The sequence below is a fragment of the Bombyx mandarina genome, chromosome 12 (assembly GCF_030267445.1).
Source record: "Bombyx mandarina strain Sakado chromosome 12, ASM3026744v2".
Lineage (NCBI taxonomy): Eukaryota > Metazoa > Arthropoda > Insecta > Lepidoptera > Bombycidae > Bombyx > Bombyx mandarina.
The window spans coordinates 6,632,684-6,658,509 of NC_143219.1; the positions used below are offsets into that span (position 1 = coordinate 6,632,684).

A 25,826-nucleotide genomic window follows, 5' to 3' on the forward strand; every position below is an offset into this window, starting at 1 on the left:
AGCCCGCCGCCGTCGAGCGGGGGCCAGGGAGGCGGATCTCGCCCAAGCCCTGGCCCTCTAAGTGTTTCGGGTCCCCTTCATATGTCGGTCTGGGGACAGGCGAAGGGGGCCTAAGAAGACGACGTGCAAGCTGCTCTGCACGCGTTTTACGCAAGAGCATCCGGGTGATGGAAGGCCGGCTATCCTCGACCCACGCTGGTTCTGACCCAGCGGGGTATTCTGTAGGATAGACCATTCTAACCGGCGCCATCTAGGCGGGCTCCGGATAGCCTGCCGACCGAGAGGGCTGGTGGTCGTGGCGCCGACGACCACTGGTCCAGCGTCCCGAGGGGACATTTTACTCCGCTTACAGATCATGGGGTAGAGTGATTGTGTTTCTCTAAAATAAAAGGATGGAGATAATTATTAATGCATATAAAATTAATAATTGTTTGCTCCATTTTATAGTGCGTAATATAATTTGATGATAAGCAGCATTTGCCAATGCAATTATCACTCGGCATAGATATAAAATTTAGAAACGGTTGCTTTGTGTTAAAAAATAACAGATAACAAAAACGCATTGCTGTCCTCTAGTATTGCTAATACCCACAACCAACAGTAGCCTAGGAAACTTTGCCATCGTGGCTAAAAACAGCAAAAGATTTATTTATTTTTAGAAAAGATTTGATGAGTTCTAGATAAATTCTAAAAAAATATAATAAATTCGTGATTCGATCTCTAGAATCGTAACTAAACCCAACATTTTTTTCTAAACCCAAAATTTTTTTTGTTTGCAAGTACATTCCAACATGATTTCAAATATCTGGATAATATTCAATTTATTATTGCTTTCATTACGTGTAATAAAATAGTGTTGATATCAAAGTAAAAATGATTCACGTAGCTATGCTACTATTGTGGTTTTGTCAGTTTGTTAGTTTAGTTTTAAATTGTCAATCGTTGAATACACATTTATTATTATTTAAAAAATACAGTGTTATATATAAAAAATATATATAACACTGTGCAAATGAGACTATTTACTACATTATACTACAATTTAAAGTCTATCTGCATTCAAAGACATTCAAAAATGTAGCGCCAATAATACTTAATAATAGGTTACTGTTTATTCTTCAACGTAATAAATAAATAGTAGATTTATTAGATAAATTATTCATTTATTGTAAACTAAATAATAAATAGGAAACAAATAATTTATGAATGAGAGCATCTCTTTAAGATTATCAATTTTAAATAAAGAAAAAAAATGATTAAATGCATTAATGACTTTTGTTACTACAGTTTCTTGATTTTTGAAATATTATGTCATAAGAAACAATTCATGTTAATTATTAGGCCTATGTCCAGCAGTGGGCAGATAAAGGCTGATGATGATGATGATGATGATGATTGTTACCTTTTTCGATCTGCTGAATTTATATTCTAAATAAAATTTATAATTTGAAAACGAAGCAGTCGCACAATGTTCACATAATCTGAGCGATAAAAACCCACATTTTTCGCTTGTGATACTATAATTATATTTAATTTGATATAATAAAACTTTGAAACATTTATTTATATAGCTATGCCCAAGTAACGTCATTAGTACATAAACGTGAACCAAACAATCAACTAGCAATTAAACAAAGATTCTGATTACAAATAAAACTCGTTTCCCGCTATGTCGGTGCGAGTGAGTGCAAGCGTACTGAAGGCCCAAAGTCCGTCTAATACTAAAATGAGTCAGTGTTTACTAACAATGACCCCGATCACTCGGAACCGTAATAATACTAATGCATAGTTGTATTTGGTACGAACAATGGCAATTAAGTACCGATTTGCTAATTGTACTAATAATTTTGTAATATAGTGAATTAATTTCGTATAGTGGTACTATTTACTATTTACGTTCAATAGCCCTAAGTGTAAACTACGGAAGAGTTATCAATGCTGCTTTTTTATCTCACAAACTGAGGTTTTTTTTCTGATTTTGAATGCCTGACGACTTTGGGTGAAAAGTATTCAATATGCTTTCATTAACTTGGTAAGTATCTATGTAGCGGAATTTTTAAACGTGATTTTCGCTTTCCTTAACCGCTCGTATTGAACTAAAACTTCGCACACTTATCAAGGACCGACGACAAGACAATCTATATATATATATAAATGATTTTCTGTTCGTTAGTCTCGCTAAGGCGCTAAGGCACGACATGATAACCTTCTTGTCGTGGCTGGTGGAAACTACATACCCGATCGTATAGACCGAATGATAAACGGTCGACGTCGCCCAAAGCACGTCATTACGGATCCTCCCGATCCATTAACGGTGCCTCGTGCCGGAAGGGCTCGACGAGCGAATTACCCATAGACACAGCCCACTGAGTTTCTCGCCGGATCTTCTCAGTAGGTCGCATTTCTGATCCGATGGTAGATTCTGCGAAGCACTGCTCTTGCTAGGGTCAGTGTTAGCAACACTCTGGTTTGAGCCCCGTGAGCTCACCTACACACGTTAGGGTGAAGCTGAAATAGCCTCTCACGGCTATCAGCTTAAATAGGGAAAAAAAATTTTGTCTCGCTAAAACTCGAGATCGGCTGGACAGATTTGGCTAATTTTTGTTTTGAATTATTTGTGGAGTTCCAGAGAAGGTTTAAAAGGTAGATAAATATGAAAATGCTCGGAATTAAATGAAAATAACAATTTGGTTTTTCCTTTGATGTGTCCCCCGTCGTACTTTAATAAAATTGTGCGATTATCGTGATTTGGATCTTCAGGATTAACGACGGTATGGATGATTAAAACGCGGTACGATAATATCTTGTGCCACGTACTAAAGCGTGTCCATGCCTGTTGCCTTCATTGGAAATGATAGCCGTCTCCCATTTTAGATTCCTCGTTAAAACCTCGTATCATCAGATAGGAGAACTCGATTGCTCAAAGTTTGACAGGGAGAGTCCCATATAATGGTGATGCATTAAATGAAGTGGTTAGATTATGAAATAAATCTAAGAACGACCTAATGACCTGCTTTAACAGATGATGCACTAAACATCTTCATTATTATTATATAATTATCATAGTTAAGGACTAAGAAAGCAAAAAGAAACAGCAGTTTAAAAACTAAAATGCTTTTGTAGATAGCTGAACTGAAAAGTAGACTAATATTAATCCATACTAATATTTATAAATGTGAAAGTGAGTAGGTATGTTTGTCCTTCTTTCTCGGATTAATCGAAGCAACGAATCGACATGATTTTTTATAAATTATAGCCTTAGTACAGAAGAGCGTCATAGGCTACTTTTTATCCCGAAAAAATATTTCATTCCTACGGGAAACTTTTATTACATTTAGAAAATTACTTGCCACTTTAGAATAATTAATTGACACTTTTCCTTGACCATGCAGCCTATCGTTTGATAATTTACTTCAATTAAAAAATAGAACAAAAACCATTTTATCATTTAAAAAAAAACGGCGGGTTCTTTTTAAGATATTTTATAATGACTTTACTTTTACTAAAATCTATCAATAAAATATTTACAATAATTGGCATGTAGCAACCCACGCATTTTTAAGATAAAATGAGTTTTTTCTTAACCACTATTCTGTTTGATCTTATAGAAAATTATATTCCACTTTTTAGTTTTCAGCTCTCTGCAAAAGCGTGTCTTTTTTGTTTGTTTTTCAAACTATTATTTTTATGTTGCTTTAGATGAATAGACGTGCTCACGATCCACCTTACGTTCACGGTTTCCCGCAGACATAACAAATCACAGAATGAATGCCACCGCCTACTCTGAGACATAGAAGGAATAAATTCTGAAATGAACTGGAATGGAATGAACTCCCCTCCACGGTCTTTCCCGAGCGCTAGGACATTTTCACGTTCAAACGAGATTTGCGGAGTGTACTCGGCAGTAGGCAGCGACTTGGCTATGCCTCTGTCATTGCTGACGTCCATAGGCAAAAAAGAGATGAGGGGATCATCTCAAACAATTCCTCAGAGCACTCCCCATAGATTTTTAAATTTTATCAATGTTATTCTTTCATCGTGGTAGTCCCTCTTGAATATGCTTTAAATACACTTGAAAAGCAGGTCCTTGCAGAATTTGAGCCTCAACATGTTCGCAACACGCGATTCGTGTCCTCCAAAGCTTTTGAAATCAGGTTTTACATTTATATCTATCCGGGTAGGCCTGAACAATTAGGCCAATTCTGATTTCCATTAAAATCAAAAAGAAATAAAATATTTAGAATACATAGTTCTATAAATAAATAAAGAACGACCATGATGAAATGTAAAAAAAAATTCGGGTATTATTTTTATTTCACGAAACCAGTTGGACCAGTTACAATAATAATATACTCGTGTTTTAAATTGCGGACATACATTAATTATGTACAAGTGATTTCACGTTAGAGATTCGCAAAAACTAGTTTCCAAAAATGTATGTATTATTATTATTGAAGTGAAACTTCTTTAGGCGCGTTGAGAGTAAAATTTAACTCGCGACAGATTCGTTACGTCTAGAGAGAAAATATACAATTTCGGACGAGCGAGAGTGAGGAAATAGATAGAGCGTCTCGCAAACCACTCGACTTCAGAGAGGGAGAGATCGAGCTAGGTCGTTTCTCTTATAAAAATTATATTTCTGACATTTTCGTATGAAACAAAAGTATGGTTTAAATTTGTTTTATTTACTAACTCTATTCAACATATATTTGTTTATTTAATTTCATCTCCATAAAAATGTCTATGCTACGCTCTAAACTTAACCTCATGAATACTACGCGACAAAACATTTTTCTCCAAGGATGTACTGCTAAATTCTGCGAGTTGAATTTTTGTTACAACGATTTGATATACAATGATGTTTTCCCGATTGTAAAAAGTCCGGTAAAAAGCGGTCAGCAATAAAATAAAAACCTGTGTTAGTGTTGGAATACGTGTTCATCACACGAATGTTTACCCCATGTAGGCATTGAATCCAAGAACCTCGGCCTTCACAGTCAAGGGGCTAACTACTTCACCGCCAAATCAGACATTAATATTTAATTAATTAATTTCGACACATTAAGAATTGATAACACCACTTAAATACAGTGTAAGAAAGTTAAATATAAAACTTCGATTCCCTTTTCACGAATTCATTTCTTTTACATCTCCTTAACTGAACGCTTCACGAAATATTTATTTATTCACAAAAAAATCTCGGTAATATAATATTAAATATACATAGATCTTCAAACTAGAAATCATTATCATATCAAGTTTTCGTTTTGTGATTCAGGTTTCATAACATGAGTTCTCATTCACAGAGCACAACTAAAAAATAAGAAATTTAAAACATTTTGAAGCATCTAATTAAACGGGTAAATGCCCCAAGAATTTGTTTCCTACCTATTCGCTGGTAGCCTAAGGTAACTGGTATTCCAGATACGCGCGGACTGGTGGATAGCTCACAGGATCAACCTGAGAGAATTTGTGAGCACTAGTACTAGCAAGAGCATTGCTTCAGATAATCTACCACCGGATCATATTCGGGATCCACTGAGAAGGTATGGCGAGAAACTCAGTCATATGGGTCACCCGGGTGACTCGAAAGAGAGAGTTTGCCAAAAACACATAAGAAACAAGAACAGACAATCAGGTTCCGAAAACAAAATTAATTTCATCAGAATAAAAGAGCCCTAAACCGTAACAGTCAAACCATATTAATGTCAAGAAGATCGTATGCTATGTTTTCAGTTATAATTTATCTAACAATTGCATTCTCACCGTATACAAAGGCTAACTCATTTTTTATGCTGCCCCGCCCCTTAAACCGAAACACGTCACTGCTTCACCGTAGAAATAAGCAGGATAAGTGATACCTAACCGTACGCGCCAACAAGATTCTACACCACCACCAATTAAATACCTTACTGGTCGTAAAGATTCAAGTAAATTTTAAGCAAATACTCATTCTGCAAACATATCAGTGTGCTTAGTGCAAGGTTTTTAACGTTTTCGATCACGTAAAAGTTAACTCAAATTTCTATGCAATTGGAACAACGCCCCTAGCGGCAAACGTAGGCAATTGTACTCGTATCGTAATCATCATCATTCTCCTGCCCTTCTCCCAGTCACCTGGGGTCAGCGCAACATGTTTTCTCCTTCCATACTTTTCTATCATATACCATTTCTTCGCTTATAACGTGTCTGTGTCTGAGGGTGTCCCTGGGTATGCCGATGTTACATGAGGCCCAGTCGCGTCACTCCCCAAAAGGTAATCTCTGAGTCGAGAGGCACGGGGTCGATGTTACACGAAAGAGAGTTGGACAAAGTGAACTTGTCCTTTTATATTATTAATGTGTCGTTTCTCGAAGATTCTGCATGCCTGTAATGTGCAAAGTCTGTCTTCGAACAACATACAAATTCGCACAGTCATGCAGTGCAGGACATGCAGTGTCGAGTATGTGAACTTTAAATATCGAATTCTCCACACTGCGCCACGTACAAACGTTAGATGGAGTTAATTAAAAAAAAAAAAGTGCGTGCGTACAAAGTACACATGTCAGAAGTGAAACTTTTTTGGCGAACTAATTTATAAGTCTTGCTTATATTTATTTATACAAATCTAAAACTTTAAATTTCGGAGACTTAGAGGAAGGGAAAAAGGAAGATATGTTCCCGCCAAAAGTCTGTCAAATGTCAATCTCAAACCTCAGTGTTGACAGTCACATTATGTTTAGATTTCTAAATTGTAAATGACTAATATTTTGCCAATTGAATTGACTAATTTAATTTTATGCTATTTGATTAATGTTCCAAATTCTTTTCATTTCATTTCAAATCCTATTAACATTTTTCACAAAAAAATTATAAAATATTAGGCTGTATGGTATGATACATTTGCCTTTCCAGTTGGAAAAATACAACAACTACTACTACTGACATTTGACAAGTACTTAATTTCAATAGTAGTTTGATGTCACTTCCGTTGCATACCTGCGTGACGTTCTATAAAAATTTTACCCTTATGCGCATAAAGAAGTTTCACTTCAAAAAATTGAAATCAAATTTTCTGGCGTTACACGCTTACTCCCCTTTTACACATATCGTCTTTCACGCAATCCATCCATTTCTTCTTAGGTCTGCCTCTTCCTCTATATACTTCCACATTCATAGTTAACACTCTCGTACCAACCTCATTTTCATTTCTTCTCATGACATGTCCATACCATCCCAAACGCGCACTTCTCAGCTTCTCTGTCACAGGTGCCACTTTCAGACTTCCTCTAACATATTCGTATCGTAATCATAATCGCAAAAAAAACGCACTAAGCACACTGAACTGTTTCGTTTCGCCAAATCGAAAATAGTCTCAGTAAATTGAGAGAATAAATTCTCAAGCTATGTAAATGAATAGCAAAATTACTTAACCCCTGGCAAAGTAAACAGGACATTACATTTTTGCATTTCAGAAAAACTAACAGAGAATTAATAAATTTCGAATTACTCAAATTCTGTTTTAAATAATACTTTACGTGTTGATAATTTGTAAGGAAAACATTAATTATACTCATACCAATATACATACTTCATTTATTAGTACTAATGAAGGTTGATTGCAGAACCGCAGCGATCTGCAATAATGATGATCTAGTTGCTTGGACAGGCCCGTTTTATCTTCGCCGGCACGTTGGCTATTATTTGGAGCGTAAGGAAGTTCACAATCAATGGATATTCCACAACGACAAAATTGGTTACGAGATCTTTGATGTTTTTTATGGCACTACACAAGAAAACGGTCCCGCGGTTGGTCTCATGTGTATCGCAATATATGGACAAAAAAACCTTAATGCCAAGAGCAATTTTGAAACATGCGATCGACTCATCAATTGTATTGTATATAAACTTGACACCCCGGCTGTTCCGTACTAAAATTAATTTAGACTGCCGTACCTACCCTTGTAATCTGATAATGCGCCCAAATAACTACTAATTACGGAAATTGAAATTTTTTTCTTTTTTCATTTTTATTACACATTTTATTATTTCTTCATCACGCAAGCTAATCGTGAACTCGTGCCAGATATGTATTTCCTTAGAAAAATCGGTACCTACCGCAAGATTTGAACTTTTGAGTGGTAAAGCCCGACTATGACAAACTATTTTTTTTACAAATCTTATTTAATCTAAAAATTCCTTGTCTTTGAACTTAATTAGTCTTCTTTTTTTTCCTACCTAAGCCGATAGCCTTGAGAGGCTATGTCTGCGTAACCGGGCGAGTAGACGAACTCACGGGGCCCAAACCGGGAGTGGTGCCAACATTGGCCCTAGTAAGATCAGTGTTTCGCAAAATCTACCACCGGATCGGAAACGCGTCCCACTGAGAAGACCCGGCGAGAAACTCAGTGGGCAATTAAAGACAACCGTCAGGTTGTCTATGTCTAAATTCTCCGCTCAAAAACGCAAATAACCGTAAATCAAGTGCGGCACCGAGGACCGAGAGGCCCGGTAGTGGGGTCGATGACCGGCAAATTCAAAGCCACTTTACCCACTAGTCTTTATAATTGGGGGTTCTTTTTTTTTATTGCTTAGATGGGTGGACGAGCTCACGGCCCACCTGGTCTTGAATCGTTACCGGAGCCCATAGACATCTACAACGTAAATGCCGCCACCCACCTTGGGACATGAGTTTTAAGGTCTCACTTGTAACAGTACAATGGCTGCCCCGCCCTTCAAACCGAAACGCATTACTGCTTCACGGCAGAAATAGGCAGGATGGTAGTATCTATCTACCTGTGCGGACTCACAACGGACGGAGAAAGAGAGAGAGTATTCTTTATTGTACACCAAAAAACAAATAAACAGTGCGATACATTAAACACAAATAAAGTACAATGGCGGTCTTATCGCTAAGAGCGATCTCTTCCAGACAACCATCAGGTGGACAAGAATCATTTGGAAACGAACTACGCGCGGTGTACCAATCCAGTGAAATACATATGCATATATGTACACATACATATACACATACATACATCCGTAAATATACATACAATTAATACACAATGTATTATAATATAATAACAATTATTAAAAAAAAAATGTTGCTTCTTTACACATAAATAAGAATAAGCAATTTACATATAAAATATAGTTAAAATACCTTTGAAACATATACAATTGAAGTAAATACCAATTTCAGAAATTTACCTTATCACATATTAAACTGGTTGACTAATATTTAAAAAAACGGACCGACCTTGTTGAGCAACAAGATTTTTAGTCAGCTCGACTCTTACAGGATGTGTACCGCCCCCAACGCGTAAACGGAAGTCCCACGGCTAAATCACGTAGAAAAATAAAAAAGTTTTGCCGATATTAGAGATCGATTAATTGGTAACATAAAAGTATAAAATTTAAATACGAACAAAACCAATTTATATATTTTCCGTCTCGTGCTGCATTTGCTGTCTGCGGTCTGTTATTGAGTTCTGAATCACACTACAACGTGTTTTAAATCGAACACATTTTAATTTAGCGATTTCCTTATACGTACAAAGCAATTTTGGTATTAACTTTTGACTTTGTACATTGACCCTTCAAACTAAAATGCATTAATGTTTCCAAGCAGAAATAGGATGGTGGTCCTACCACCAGTGGAAATACTGCATTAGTACAATGTGTTTTGTGGCATTATTTTTTTCTACCATCCGTTTGAAATGAACTCCTCTGCACTGTATTCCTCGAGCGCTATGCCATCTTTTATTTGTCTATTGCTTATGCACGCTTTTCTGCAATGGCTAAACGAAATATTGTTCCAAATTAAACAAGTCATCAATTTTGAGTTGCTTGGTGTTCGAAAAAACATTTGGTTGTACGAGTATACATTGTTTTCATTGTCTTTCAAATCTGAAAACAAATGTGACATAGTCGCGAACGCGCGTCATTATAACGATAAATTAAATTCTGCTAAACACTACTACAGCTGACGAAATATTCCTTGCACCTGCAAAATAATTTATAATCTCCATAGATATAACCATAATGATATACATTGTGATTACTCATTAATAAAACAAATACACACCTGTGTTACATCAACCAACTGTTCGCTAAAGATTATTATAAAGATATATATTTTTTAAATAAAATATTAATTAATAGACTACGAGGATGGCTTCTAAAGTATAGTAATAAAAAACCCATAAAATCTTCTTGCCTTGCTTGTCTTAAACCGGTCTCGCGACGCCGCGACAGTCCGAATTTTGTCGTAGAAAATATCGCAAGCGAGATTCAGGCATCTGTCAAATATATTATATTCTATAATGGCTACCCACGACAAATTTAAAGGCTAAAATTCATTTTAAGGTCAAAGTCAAATTTCTGTGCAAAAAAAGTATAAATCATTTTTTTATCAATCAATAATAATTACAATCAATTTAAATTGCGTACCTACTTAGCTAATTGGAGTCTCTATAAAAATATATCAATAAACATTTTTCGATGCACTTTCGATTATAAAAAAACTTATTAAGCAATTGCCGCTGAACAAAAAAACCATCATCGCAAAAAATAAAAATAAAATAATCAGAAATAAATTGACTTTAATAACCTTTGATGACGACACCATATCGCGACTGTCGATCATATTATTATGATGATCGAACTCACAATTTTACTGGAATCGATACAGTCGACCTAATGGTTCAATAATATAGGGCTTGGCTTACTTTTACATTTATTTTCACAGAGTGGTTTGACTAGATAAACCTAGAATTACTAGAATAAAAGAACTAAAACCAAATTAATGATTGAAAAATTATGATATGATTTGAAAAATTATATTTGATGAAAAATTAAATTAATGATTACGAAATTCCTTATCTGCTATTAAAGTATCAATGAACTTTATCTATTTTTACGAACCATTTTTTTTTTCAGTATCAATTCAGCATTGGCATTTTAGTAATTTAAAACGTTTTGTTACTATGGATAGACAACTCATAACTCGTTTGGTATCAAACTGTTAACAGAATTCGTAGACAACATAACGTGAATCCGTAAACATCACATTTTCACAAATGAGTCCATTTTTTTCTCACCACCTCCTTTAATGCAGTGGTTCCCAAACGTATTTTGTCTACTGCCCACTTTAAGAATAAATTCTTTTTTAGCCCCCCCCAATTTTCTCTACCTACTTAAAAAGCACTATAGCAAGAGCTCAGTCGTGTCTAAGAGTTCTTTGTAGATGAAATTAAAAATCGCCTCCCAAGCCTCTACACAACGCCCCCATTTTTTTCTGGGTCTCTTACCGCCCCCCATTAGGCCTGCAGCGCCCACAAAGGGGCGTTATCGCCCACTTTGGGAAAGACTGCTTTAATGCTACCATTCAAATCCAAACTCAACGACCTTGTAGAGAACAAACAAACGATCGAACTAATGGGAAAACTTATTAAATTACTAAGAGAAAACAATAAAATCGTTCTGAAATAAAAGACAAATAAATATTAGAAAAAACAACTGCTATCGTTAACACCACTTTTAAATATATTTTTTACATAATATCATGCAAACGAACAAAAATCACTGATGACGTGAATTACGCTCTCGAAAGATTAACAACAGTCAGAAATTTTTGCGTTGTATTGCAGATTCACAAAATAGAAAAACTTTGTTTTTAGTTTTTTTTATTGCTTAGGTGGACGAGCTCACGGCCCACCTGTTGTTAAGTGGCTACCGGAGCCCATAGACATCCAACATAAATGCCGCCATCCACCTTGAGATATGAATTCTAAGGTCTCAGTATAGTTACAACGGCTGCCTCACCTTTCAACGGGTACCTACCCGTGCGGACTCACAAGAGGCCCTACCACCAGTAATTACGCAAATTTTGCAAATTAATTTTGCGGGTTTGGTTTTTATTACACGACATTCCTTCACAGTGGAAGTCAATCGTGAACATTAGTTAAGTACGCGTTTCATTAGAAAAATTGGTACCTGCCGGCGGGATTCGAACACAGGATTCGGACGTCTTATCCTTTAGGCCACGACGACTTGTAGTAACATAGTTTTTCTTTTTAGTTTAAGAAAGTAGATAATTCCTGTGTCGGTTTAAGTAATAAATAATAAATAAATAAATATTTACTAACAACCACGCAACGTTAACTGGTCCCGTGATAAGTTCGTAAAGAACTTTTGTTACAGGTACCAGATAACGGAAATAAATGTAAGATTTTTATTATACACATACATATATTTAATATACATCCATAACCCTGGAGAAGACATTTATATTTATCATACAAATATCTTCCCTTGGCGGGATTCGAACCCGCGACCCCCTTATGTAGTGACCATGTCACTTACCACTACACCAGACGGCCGTTACTGTACGGCCGTAATAAACGATTAATAAATAAACAAAACGCGTTTGACGGTCAGTGCTCTCGTTAACGAATCTAGAAATCTAAAAATCTTTAGTGCAATTATTTTGTAAACTTTTTGAAGTGAAAACTTCTTTAGAATCGTTGTGATTTCAGACCGGATGCAACGGAAAAAACGACAGGTAAGAGACACAAATACAAAAATGTGTAGGATGAAGCCAGCAAAGAATGAGACAGAAATATACATACTATTTAATACAGCGCCATCTGTGAGATTTTTTAATACTAACGTGTGTATGAAAGCTCTTGTAGTGAATTTTAATTTAGGATTATACGTGAAATTAAAATATCAATTCACAGAGGGCGCTACCTTACAATTATTTACTAATGACAAAATTTTACATATACTTAAGACGTTTAGGATAATTGTATTTGAATTTTGGAAGGTTTCACTTCTACCACGTGTGAATTGCACACATTTTGTTTTTTAGTTTAAAAAAAAATCCCTTACATTTCTTCAGGAAGCCCACAAGTGGGAGCATATACGAAAACGGTCGTATACGAAACGAGAGAATGTTTAGACGGAAATCCTGCTATATATTTCAAGATGATAAACTTATTGAAACGCTCACTATTAAGGAATCACTTACGATAGCAGCGGAACTGAAACTTGGAAATCATATCAGTGCGAGTCAAAAACGACAACGCGTATGTATTTAGCATTAAATCGAAAACTTAATACAAACGCGACAATAAAAATTCGTCATATAACATTCGAATTTCTTTAATCGTGTATTTTTCCTCAGGTAGAACAAATAATAATGTCTCTTGGGCTGTACGCAGTGGAGAATACTAAAGCCGGGAACCTATCAGGCGGACAAAAGAAAAGACTAACAATAGGTCTGGAACTAGTCAGCGATCCGCCCGTTATGTTCCTCGATGAACCAACAAGGTAAAATAAATTCAAACTATTAAATATAATGACATTAATAACACGGGTCAACACCAAATTTGACTTTGATTGCAAAGCATAAAATTTCGATATTTTAGATCGTAATTAGACGAAAAAAATATATAAGGCATGAAACAGTTTGCTTTTGAACTTTAATAAATTGACCACAATGACATTTATGAAACAAAATGCATCAGCATCGTATTTAAACTTTCGTGACATTTTAAGTTTTTCTGGGCTTGTACAAAACACCTGATCGTTGTTTATGACTCGAGGGCCATCTAGTGGCACTGTGTAAACGTAAACACCCCACTCTCATAGCGCGGTTTTTTTGAAAGTATTAAAACTAATTAAAAGTTATAAAAAAATTTAAAAATGAGTATTATTACTATAACTATCACAAAAGCAAACTTTATACCAAAATAACGTATTTTATTTTCGTTTTTTCTGAATAATTAACCGAAAAAACCTAGTATAAACGTTAGGACAAAGAACGATATATTTTTTTTGTATAGTTGTGCAATGGACATTTTTTCTTTAAATTAACAATACGAAAGTTAACAAACACTTTATTTTTTTGTGTTAATAAAAACATTTCTAGACCACATTCAAAAGAGTGTGTATACTAAGCTGAAGATTTGAAAAATCATTATTAAACTTCTAATAAATTTCTACAAATTTCTATTATATAATTCAATATAATGTACATTTGCAATACGTCCGGTTAATTTTCATTTTATTTATTTATATTTTTTTAATGCAATTATGACATTATTTCTGTTTCAGTGGACTAGATATTTCGGTAGCAAAAAAATTAGTCAATTTACTTCACCTGTTAGCACGGCAAGGACGAACGATGGTGATAACTATGCACCAACCTTCACTCAGTCTACTTCAAATGGTGGACAGGCTATACGCAGTCGTTGCAGGAAAGTGTGCTTATATGGGCTCCGTACCTCTGCTACTGCCATATTTAAACCAATTGAACCTACCAGACTTAAGGTGCTTGTCGTATCATGACCCTGTTGAATATTGTAAGTGATTTTCATAAAATTTTGGGGGTATTTTTTTAACAATAATTTAAAAATAAGAAAGTGTAATAAAAAAATGCTGGGAAGTAAATCGATTAGATAGACTATTGTCTAGCACTGATTTTACAAAAAGGCTACTAACTTAACTGACAACCCACCAGGTTTTCATTTCCATTATTTGAGACCAACACCAAATTTATTTAATTCTTAATAGTTTTGTTGGATTTTACAAAATGCCAAAACATAAATGAAGAAATCAATATAAAATATTTTCATAAGTTTAAATATTAGTGTCAACACTGTAAGCTCGACACAAAGTTGATAAAACAATTACAACTAATATTATTATACAATTACAATACAAGAAATATTTATTACAGTAATAGAAATCAGTGGGACCTATGAAGAAAAATTAGTAGAAAAGTCTAAAAATGGAAGTAACAATTGTTGGGTTACTGAAGCGACTGATAGTCCAATTCTAGGTAAGAACTATCAAGAATCACCGAACCGTTATCCGTAATGGATCAGGCGATACAGCTACCGTTGTCAGAGTATGAAGGTAATAACCAAAAATGCCAGCTCTGACCCAGCAGGTATTCCGTGGCACACAGGTGACGCAACCTTGGTAGGCTGTGGATAGCCAGCTGACTAAAAGACCCAGTGGTTATCGTAGGGTGGTGAGAAGTATTGACTGCGGTATCCCCTCTTACCTGCCTCGAGCAGGGATCAGACGTTCGGGCAGGAGTGCCGGGAAGCCGTTTCGTAGATGACCTCCACCATATTAGAAGTTCCACATAACCCGCGCGTCCCGACCAGCTTCAGTTGAGGTCTGTCTCATCCAAGGTGTAGAAGCGGACAATTCATAGATAATAATACACTTAATATTTGAGACAGTTTTATTTCGCTCGACACCAACGTACCTCGCTTACCGCCTAGAATGCTTAGGCGGAACATGTGCGATTTCTTTATAACAATATTTATATTTTTTATATCTACTTATTTTTCATTTTAATCAAACAAAACTAAGGGCAAACAAAATTATTTATTCACAATTAATATCTGAATAACTTATTTATGTATAAACAAGAAGTTAAGAACTTTTTTCCAAAGATATTCCTTGACTAGAATGTGTGAATTACGATGAGATAAAATTACGTTACTAAATATTATATATGAGTAAACATAAAATATGTTGATGTTTTAACTTGAAAAATCAAGGGAATCAAAGGACAATACAAAATGTCTCTTATTGACATTTTGGTTATCGACAACAAAAAAAAGTCAGAAAGAAATTCAAGCTAAGTTTATTTTTTTCAGAAAGACCGAAACTACTTAGAATTACTTCAACAAATGAGGAAATTAGTTTAACACTATTAACAGCTCCCAAAGAGAATTCGACAAATAAAATTATTTTGGCTCTGAAAAGCACATACTCTACCTCATTTTGGAAACAATTCATCACATTGACAAGAAGATCTGTATTAGTGAGTTATCATGCTATATTTTGAATAAATTCCTTTCCCACTATATTATATGAAAGGCTAGATGAAAAGGCTGATGCTAAAAACTAAAGCGATGGTAAAATCGTCATCACTTCTTCACACAAAAATGATTATCCAAGAAAACCATACTACACCAATTTTTGTCAACTCATATTAAAAATATATGAGAACTAAAATGAAAAAAAAAAAAAAGTAAAATGTTAAGATTTTTACCGCAAACTGTACCCGTTAAGTTCCATTTCCCCAAAAAAAATAAACATTCCTAGTTGAACTTCTCTGGCCTGATTTAATTGTAAGTTTGACACTGATACTGAAAGCCTACTAAATAACGAATTTTGCTTACTCTTTTGCTACGATCATTGTTAATCTCAATATAAAGTTTTTAAAAGGAACTAGTTACTTAAACAACTATATTCTTTCGAAAATTCATTCCAAACTAGCAAAAATGTTTCATCTTAAAATCCTAAAAAACTATTAAAATTATTTACTGTCTAATATTTTCAGAGTACGTGGCGAGAACCTTCATTTACTTTAACATTCATAAGTATTCACGGATTCATGGCATTGTTTATTGGCATCCTATTCAAGAATGTTGGCGAAGACGTCGAAAAAGTCAGAGATAACTACAACTTTCTATACTTCAGTCTGATGTTCCTTATGTTCAACGCATTTAGTGCCGTCTCAATCAGATGTAAGTGCATAAATGTTGCTATGCAAACAACCCAACGGATCTATTTTGATACTATTCTATTACTGAATATTTACAATGAGGTAAAGAAAATAAAATTAAAATCTGATTGAACAATAATTGGTTTCCGTCAGCAGGTCAAAAGAACCCGCAAAGATTCCAACCCAGTCAAAGGAAATATTGAAAGAATGAATGCATGTTAGATTCTTTGTACCTAGTCAGGTCATAAATTCTGTCACATGTTTAATGTAAAATAATTGAAACAAGTTTATTCATTATGTAACCATTCATATACCAAAATGAACTTAACAAAACATAGATTCTTATGACACTAAAGTTTATTCAAAACGACCTCCGTGATTTTGAATACAGGCCTTCAATCTGCGCGGCCAGTCGTCTATCGCAGCACGAACGAGGTCCATGTCAATATCGGCGGCTGCCTTAATCAAGGATGTCTTGAGTGACTCCAAATTGGGATGAGGCTTTGAGCACGCCTTTTCCTCCAAGTGTTGCCATATCTTGTAATCTAACGGATTCAAATCTGGACTGGAGGAGGGCCAGTCTTCGTGCCGGATGAAGTCGATTTCACGCGCCGCCAGCCAGTCTTGTGTGCTCTTCGCTCTATGAGCTGGCGCCGAATCTTGTTGGAATACCCAGTGCCTGTTATTGAACATGATATGAGAAACAGGTTCCACAAGGTTCGTCAGGACTGTATTTTGATACACAACTGCATTCGTTTTTACACCTTTCTCACAAAAATGTACCTCTGTTAAGCCCCAATAAGAAACTCCCAACCATATCATGAGCGAAGATGGAAAATGACCTCGTTGGACACGCGGAATACGGTTGCTCGCTTCTTCACTACTGTGTGCGTACACCTTATCATTTTGTTTGTTGTAGCTCTCTTCTACGGTAAAAATTTTTTCATCCGAAAAAAGAATTTCCCGATATTTTTTTCCCGTGTACCGCTTCAACAAAGCGCGGCATCTCTTCTGTCTCAGGTCCATTAGACGAGCATTCAAACGATGTCCTGTTTTTCTTCGATATGCCCGAAGCCCTAAGTCTTCATTTAACACCCTTTTCACCGTGGTTCTGCTTAACCCCATCTGAAGGGCCAACAGTTTCTGCTTACGTTTGAGATTTCTTTGAATTCGCGCCTTCACAGCTTTTATCACTGCTGGAGTCCTAACAGACCGAGGGCGACCACTTCTTGACCTGTCATCTACACTAGAGTCTTCATTGTATCGTTTGATGGTACGATAAACGAATCTGTTGGTTATATTCAAATTTTTCAGTATGTTCAAAATTTGAATTGGCGCGTAACCGCAACGATGCAACGTAATAACTGCAACACGGTCTTCTTTAAGCGTCCACTCCATATTTAAAAATGAGTAAAATTCTGAAAGTATACATTTTTATTTTCATGAACAATTGGAAATTCGAATTCAATAAACTTTTTTGTGGCCAGCATTCTAAAAGAAAAGTTTTTACTGTGTGACAATACTTATGACCTGACTAGTTATTTTAGATATTTGGGATATAGGCAGTCAGACGATTATTGTATTGTTTTTATAGGATTTCGGAACTCACAACACCAAATAAATTATCATAAGCTATGTCCATTTGATATAAAGAAGCTCTTTTATTACTGCATCTGAAGCTCCGACGTAGATGACGACGAAATCTCAATTGCATTGCAAATACATAACCGCTGTCCAAACAAGTACAAAAAGGCTCAGGCCTGCTAATCTGGGACCTGTTCTTTAAACTGGAACATTATTGCTTCGTAGTAGAAATACACAAAATCGCTGTGACCATTAAGGCTCGCAATACGCGCTACTACCAATAAATAGGTACCAATTGTGCTAGTGTGATACTAAGAACGCTGCTACGCGATCTCTAGTGTATCGCTTTTTACGATGTGGTATGGAACAGTAATAAATAATAAATTTAGCAATGCTATTCTAGATACAACTCAGTAAATTTTCGATCTGTTTTTTTTTCTTTTAAGAATCCTTTTCAAGTAACTAAAATCTAGATCTCGATAAATAATTATTATTTTAACTTTGGAACCATTTTTTTTAATACTCCTAACTTTTTTCAGTTCCGGAACAAATCCCCGTTACCCGAAGAGAACATTTCAACCGTTGGTATACTACAGGCGCTTTCTACGCGTCAACTTTACTCTCTACGCTACCCATACAGACCGTGTGCACCCTTCTATACTCGATTCTCGTATATTGGATGACAGGACAATCTCCGAATTTAATTCGATTTACAATATTCAATTTCACTTTGCTGTTAGTCTCATACGTATCACTATGTATGGGTCTCCTTAATGGATCAATATTTAACGTAAAGGTTTGTCAATGTATTTTTTATTTTATTTATATCATTAAGTGCATAGAATGAGTATTTAGGATATTTTATATGTTTTATTTTAACTTGCAACGTTTGTTTGTTGCATATAAACATGTTTGATTCGGTCAAAGCCCGCAAACAAAATTTAATTTAATTTTTTATTTATTATTTATTTCCTAGATGTGTGGACGAGCTCACAGCCCACCTGGTGTTAAGTGATTACTGGAACCCATAGACATCTACAACGTAAATGCGCCACACACCTTGAGATATGAGTTCTAAGATCTCAGTATAGTTACAGCGGCTGCCCCACCCTTCAAACCGAAACGCATTACTGCTTCACAGCAGAAATAGGCGGGACCCGTGCGGACTCACAAGAGGTCCTACCACCAGTAAAAATTTTACCATTTTATCTATTTCTAGAGTTGAATTTCAATATGCTCAGTTTCGATGAGATCGCATTTTTTTTTCGGTAAGCATAATCGGAATCGATGTTCAAAATTGGCTTATTAATAACAATTTATTGTGACGAAACAATGAGCTAATAAACAAGTCAAATGAAATACACATACCAAATTTCAGTGCTTTCCGTTGTTATATTGGTTTGATATTGCATTCAATTAAACTTCATTAATCGAACTTCAAAACTTCATACAGAGAGACTCTCAACTTGGACCGTATATCTTTATTTTTATTTGGTTAACAAATTAAAAGAAAATTTGGAATCGGGGGGTCTCACTCTTTTTAAATTTTATACAACCAGCGTAAAGCACTACTAGTTTTAAATCACAATGTCATATATTATTTTATGTATCGCGGGTTGAAGCGACATTTCGCTTCATACGCGACATTTATCTTTATAATTAAAAGTCCGTTTTATTTGGTATGACCATCAATAATTCGATGTTTTAATTGAACTTCAATTATGCTTACCCCATTCAATTAGCTGAAGAAGTATTTTCGTTATGATATTTTTTTTCCAAATTTTAAACTTTAAATAGCTATGCTGTAAAATTCCAAAAATGTCACTTAAATCGAATATCGGTTAACTCGGTTTACTTGAAATAGCCTTTCAGCTCTCGGTACGGTTTTTTGCATGTATGTGGGAAACGGAACGTTTTCGAGTGAAAGAGATGAACATATGAGGAAGAAAGGAACGGAGGGGAAATGGTCAAGATGGCGATCGGGCATAGTAAGAGTGTAAATGATTAAGACGTGTTATTCTAATAAATTTTGTTACTTTTCCAAAAAACTGCTATTTTTTTGAGCAAATCCCACATGTGATATTATGTAAAAAAATATAGAGTACCCCAAAAAAATCTACGTAAGAAACTTCATTGCTTCGGCAAATTCCTAATTAAAAGTGTCCTCCATCCAGTGTCTTCACGAGAGATTCATTCATCGACATCAATCAAAACACCGATGTCGCACATGGTCAACACTAAAAATATAATTTCTCTTTCATTTCAGAATGGAGTTATATTTGGTCCCCTAATGATTATGCCGTTCACTATATTCTCCGGGTTCTTCTTGCGTTACCGCGATGCGCCGTATTTCTTCCGCTGGATGTTTCAAATATCATTCTTGAAACACGGACTCGTGGGACTCGTGCTCTCCGTCTTCGGTATGGGCCGGTCTAACTTCAGCTGCCCAAAAATATTCTGTTACTACACTTACCCTACGCAGCTATTAATAGACAACCACATGGACAAAGAAGAATTTACATTAGCGATTGGAGCACTTTTCGCTATCAGCTTCGCATTGATTGCAACTTCTTTCGTGATCCTCAAAATTAGACTGAAGAGTAAATGGTGATGTGATATATGAACAAATTAATTAAGTTTTAGCAAAAATGCTTTACAGGGTAAAGTTTTTTTTTTTTAAAGGACGTTTTTGTAAGTCAACTGAATAACGCCAGTTAATAAAGATACTCAATAATACTATTGTATACCAAATAATGTTACAAGATCTTATTTTTCATCACATATTTAGGTTTATATAATAATAAAACATCATCAATATCACTCAGATTATAGATTACTGATATATTTTGATAATTATAACGAAAATTGAGGATTACTCCCGTCCGCGCGTAGGAGGAATAGCACCTTAGACTACCAACGAATAGGAAGAGAGAAAAAAAGAAGATTACTTCAATTTTTGTTTTGATATTGAAACCGCTACGTATGGATAATTAGTAGCAGTGTTTATACATACTTAGCGTATTTTATATTAATTTGTCTTTACAGCAGATTTGACATAGTTTGGTGAATCATTCTGGATTTTTAAATCATATCGTATCATATAAATTCATTACTACATTAGTCAAGTGCCGTAAGAGTTTAAAAATTAAAACATTTGAACTCCGATAGATTTTTGTAAATGATAATAGAATTATTGCAGAAGATGAAAATTACATTTGTTGGTTATTCATTGACTTTTTGTTTTAGATAGTTGACTGTTTGTTTTTGACATAGAGTATAAGTATGGTAAATGAATTGTAATATAATTATTATAGATAAATTTTTAGAGAGATATTTGCGGGTCAGGGCTTATAGAAATGTCGCTGGAGCTTCGTTAAACTTTACTTATTTTATTATAGTATAATAAACTACCAACCCAAAGCATTACAGCAAAATTGATCTATAACTACTTTGAATCAAATTCGAAAAATAAAGATGTTGTCGTGGCCTGAAGGTTAAGGCGCCCGGCGCATTCGTATCGATCGTGTGGTGGTGACGGTGTTCGTATCTCGCAAGCAGTTAGAAAAATTTCTAATGAAATAAATAATACATATATTTATTATTTATAAATAATATATATTTATAAATAATACATATAAAAAATACATTTTTTTTTTTATAGCTTAGATGGGTGGACGAGCTCACAGCCCACCTGGTGTTAAGTGGTTACTGGAGCCCATAGACATCTACAACTTAAATGCGCCACCCACCTTGAGATATAAGTTCTAAGATCTCAGTATGGTTACAATGGCTGCCCTACCCTTCAGACCGAAACGCATTACTGCTTCACGGCAGAAATAGGCAGGGCAGTGGTACCTACCCGCGCGGACTCAGAAGAGGTCCTACCACCAGTAAGAATGTTTACGAATGAATTCCACGATGAGAAATTATAATTTGCAAAATTACCATATAATTGAGATATAAGCTGCAAGCCGTGGCGTCGCGTGGCGGCATTTACATTGTAACGTTTTTAATGGCCCGTGTTATCAGACGAAGATACGATCCAGCTGATGGTGAGTGGTGAAGTCGATGTCTATGGGCTCCGGTAACCACTTAACACAATTGACAACATGGTTTGTTTTTCGTTTGGTACACCAAGGCTCTTTTTGTCAGAACCTGCTATTATAAAGCATTGTGATATTCAAAGTTTATTTCTTTAAGGTACAACTATACATATTATATGGCTGCCAACTCTGCTCATAACAATTGTAATGAAAATAAATTTAATAAACGTAATGTTGAATTTTCAAATATTAAATTTTATTTTATTTTTCGAATTTGATTAAAAATTCTTATTAAAATATCTATGTAAAAATAAAACCCGAAAACCAAAGGACAAAGATTTTTCAACACATGCTCGGTACAAATAAATAATTTTAATCAAATACAATATTCAAAAAACAACAAACAACGTTTACTATTGTTACACGAAAGAACAGGATTTGTTGAAAATTAGATATGCATTTCTTTTTTTAAAGTGTAGGTTTTACCGATCGCGGTATGTTCATAGGTATATTGACTTTTTTAATTATAGAACATTCTTAAGTAATTCATCGGTTATATTTGTAAATATAAACTAAATTTTATAATTTCAAATGGACTGGCAACAAAATAAATACAACCTCTAATATGTTGTAGTGGTTTTATTTTCTTATTAATAAAGGATGCATTAACTACTGCCTGTGGTACTTAGTCTTTAGATCTATATATAATATATAAATAAATTGCTGTACGTTAGTCTCGCTAAAACTCGAGAACGGCTGGACTGATTTGGCTAATTTTGGTCTTGAATTATTCGTGGAAGTCCAGGGAAGATTTAAAAGGTGAGAAAATATAAAAAAAGCTCGGAATTATATAAAAACAAACAGTTTTGTTTTTCCTTTGATGTGTCCCCTTGATGTGTCTTTTATTTATCGATTGAGGCACTACGAAGTCTGCCGGGTCAGCTAGTCTAGTTATAAAATATACCTTTAATGATCCTTTTATTAATTGCATAGAATGTGGGTGGGTGTGGGTGAATGAGCTAACGGGCCAACTGTCGCGCAAATGTCAAATAGCTACCGGAATTCATAGATATTACAATCTAAATGCCGCTACCCATCTTCAGATGGTGTGCGTCTTAAGTTTACACAGCTATCCCCCGCTTCAAATTGAAGCACATGATAGGACCCATAGTTCGTCAAAAGAAATCTTCCAACGCGTAAAATAGCCTATCAACCGCGTACAAAGCGAAAAACATTACTGTAAGAATAGGCAGGGACGTGTTTAAGTTCTAAACGCAATCCTGAAATGTGTAACTGGTAGATTATTAACAGTTGACAGCAGACATGGCCGTCTCATTGGTTTTATCGAGTATACGGGGCCAGATAACCACTGGATGAGCAGTGATTGATATTTTTTTATATACAATGCATATTGAAATAAATTCAATTTCCATGTCGATTTTGAAGAAGCTTTTTCTTCGCGGAAATTCTTGACCTTAACATGACCTTCTAAAAAATTCTCGGAGTTGATTTGCAGCGCTAAAACCGGTTATTTTCGAGGTAAACGAGTTAAATTTAGATCTTAAGTGTGTATTCACTTATTAAACTGGTGATAACTTCATCGACCCCTGTTTAATAGATCATAGAATCTTCAAGAAGATCACAGCAAATTCAACACTCGATATCTATACACCAGATAATATATCCGCTTGGTATTATGTATTTGTCTTTACTTTCGTACTAACTGTACCTAGTCAGGTCATAAATTCTGTTACATGTTTAATGTAAATTAATTGAAACAAGTTTATTCATTATGTAACCATTCATATACCAAAATGAACTTAACAAAACATAGATTCTTATGACACTAAAGTTTATTCAAAATAACCTCCGTGATTTTGAATACAGGCCTTCAATCTGCGCGGCCAGTCGTCTATCGCAGCACGAACGAGGTCCATGTCAATATCGGCGGCTGCCTTAATCAAGGATGTCTTGAGTGACTCCAAATTGGGATGAGGCTTTGAGCACGCCTTTTCCTCCAAGTGTTGCCATATCTTGTAATCTAACGGATTCAAATCTGGACTGGAGGAGGGCCAGTCTTCGTGTCGGATGAAGTCGATTTCACGCGCCGCCAGCCAGTCTTGTGTGCTCTTCGCTCTATGAGCTGGCGCCGAATCTTGTTGGAATACCCAGTGCCTGTTATTGAACATGGTATGAGAAACAGGTTCCACAAGGTTCGTCAGGACTGTATTTTGATACACAACTGCATTCGTTTTTACACCTTTCTCACAAAAATGTACCTCTGTTAAGCCCCAATAAGAAACTCCCAACCATACCATGAGCGAGGATGGAAAATGACCTCGTTGGACACGCGGAATACGGTTGCTCGCTTCTTCACCTCATGTGTGCGTACACCTTATCATTTTGTTTGTTGTAGCTCTCTTCTACGGTAAAAAATTTTTCATCCGAAAAAAGAATTTCCCGATATTTTTTTCCCGCGTACCGCTTCAACAAAGCGCGGCATCTCTTCAGTCTCAGGTCCATTAGACGAGCATTCGAACGATGTCCTGTTTTTCTTCGATATGCCCGAAGCCCTAAGTCTTCATTTAACACCCTTTTCACCGTGGTTCTGCTTAGCCCCATCTGAAGGGCCAACAATTTCTGCTTACGTTTGGGATTTCTTTGAATTCGCGCCTTCACAGCTTTTATCACTGCTGGAGTCCTAACAGACCGAGGGCGACCACTTCTTGACCTGTCATCTACACTAGAGTCTTCATTGTATCGTTTGATGGTACGATAAACGAATCTTTTGGCTATATTCAAATTTTTCAGTATGTTAAAAATTTGAATTGGCGCGTAACCGCAACGATGCAACGCAATAACTGCAACACGGTCTTCTTTAAGCGTCTACTCCATATTTAAAAATGAGTAAAATTCTAAAAGTATACATTTTTATTTTCATGAACAATTCGAAATTCGAATTCAATAAACTTTTTTGTGGCCAGCATTCTAAAAGAAAAGTTTTTACTGTGTGACAATACTTATGACCTGACTAGGTATATACTGTATAGTTAAAAGCTAAAGTACGGGACACACTTTTATAAGCGCACTCCCATATCTTTTCTAATGTTTTATGTACATTTCTATACGTCCAACAGTTTTTACCGAATGTTATCTGAAATTGAATTAAATTTTAAAGGCTCCATTTACTTCCAATGTGTCCAGCAACAGCAAATTAGTACTCCATCATGTTTCCACACAGATAAGACTGAATGTCCCTCGTATCTCACGATAATGTACAATGTATAAATTATTGTCCAATCAAAAATCATAATGTCTGTTTTGCATTATTATCTTAAACGTCTAGCACATGTGCTTCAAGATACGTAGCTCGATTTGTCCTGTTTAAACAATCTCAATTTTTCAATTACGTTCTCATTCAGAGACTTGAACTCTTAGAGATCGTACCTCCATATATCGTCGTTTTGGTGAATTTTTCCATTTGTAATATTATGGACATTGAGGCCGGTAAAGATGATGTCTGTTTAGAAGATGGAACTTCAATTGTGTTTAGTGAGGTCTTCTGTAAAGTCAATGACGGTGAGTAAGAAACACTTTCAAATCTAAATCATCCCTGTCAATGTTTTATGATGTTTTAGTCCCGATTCCCTCCTGCGTTCTTTGTTTCTATAAAAGTGTAC

At 35.4% G+C, this 25,826-nt stretch overlaps 2 protein-coding genes across 3 annotated transcripts in view; both read left to right on the top strand.

Moving 5' to 3' along the window:
• LOC114250796 (ATP-binding cassette subfamily G member 4) overlaps positions 1–22,775 on the top strand; it is a 45,419-nt gene extending 22,644 nt beyond the window's left edge. For both annotated transcript variants that reach the window (XM_089731874.1, XM_028184818.2), the window contains 8 exons: positions 12,887–13,073; positions 13,172–13,317; positions 14,104–14,351; positions 14,729–14,830; positions 15,666–15,832; positions 16,355–16,541; positions 18,643–18,899; positions 20,370–22,775. In XM_089731874.1, the coding sequence (XP_089588000.1) occupies positions 12,887–13,073; positions 13,172–13,317; positions 14,104–14,351; positions 14,729–14,830; positions 15,666–15,832; positions 16,355–16,541; positions 18,643–18,899; positions 20,370–20,714 (1,639 nt within the window). In that variant the 3' untranslated portion in view covers positions 20,715–22,775. The remainder of the gene's footprint in view (positions 1–12,886; positions 13,074–13,171; positions 13,318–14,103; positions 14,352–14,728; positions 14,831–15,665; positions 15,833–16,354; positions 16,542–18,642; positions 18,900–20,369) is intronic.
• Positions 22,776–25,485: 2,710 nt separating this feature from the next.
• Positions 25,486–25,826, top strand: part of LOC114250803 (ATP-binding cassette sub-family G member 1) — a 31,486-nt gene continuing 31,145 nt past the window's right edge. Inside the window, exon 1 of the mRNA XM_089731876.1 lies at positions 25,486–25,725. Coding sequence (XP_089588002.1) covers positions 25,638–25,725 — 88 coding nt within the window. The 5' untranslated portion in view covers positions 25,486–25,637. The remainder of the gene's footprint in view (positions 25,726–25,826) is intronic.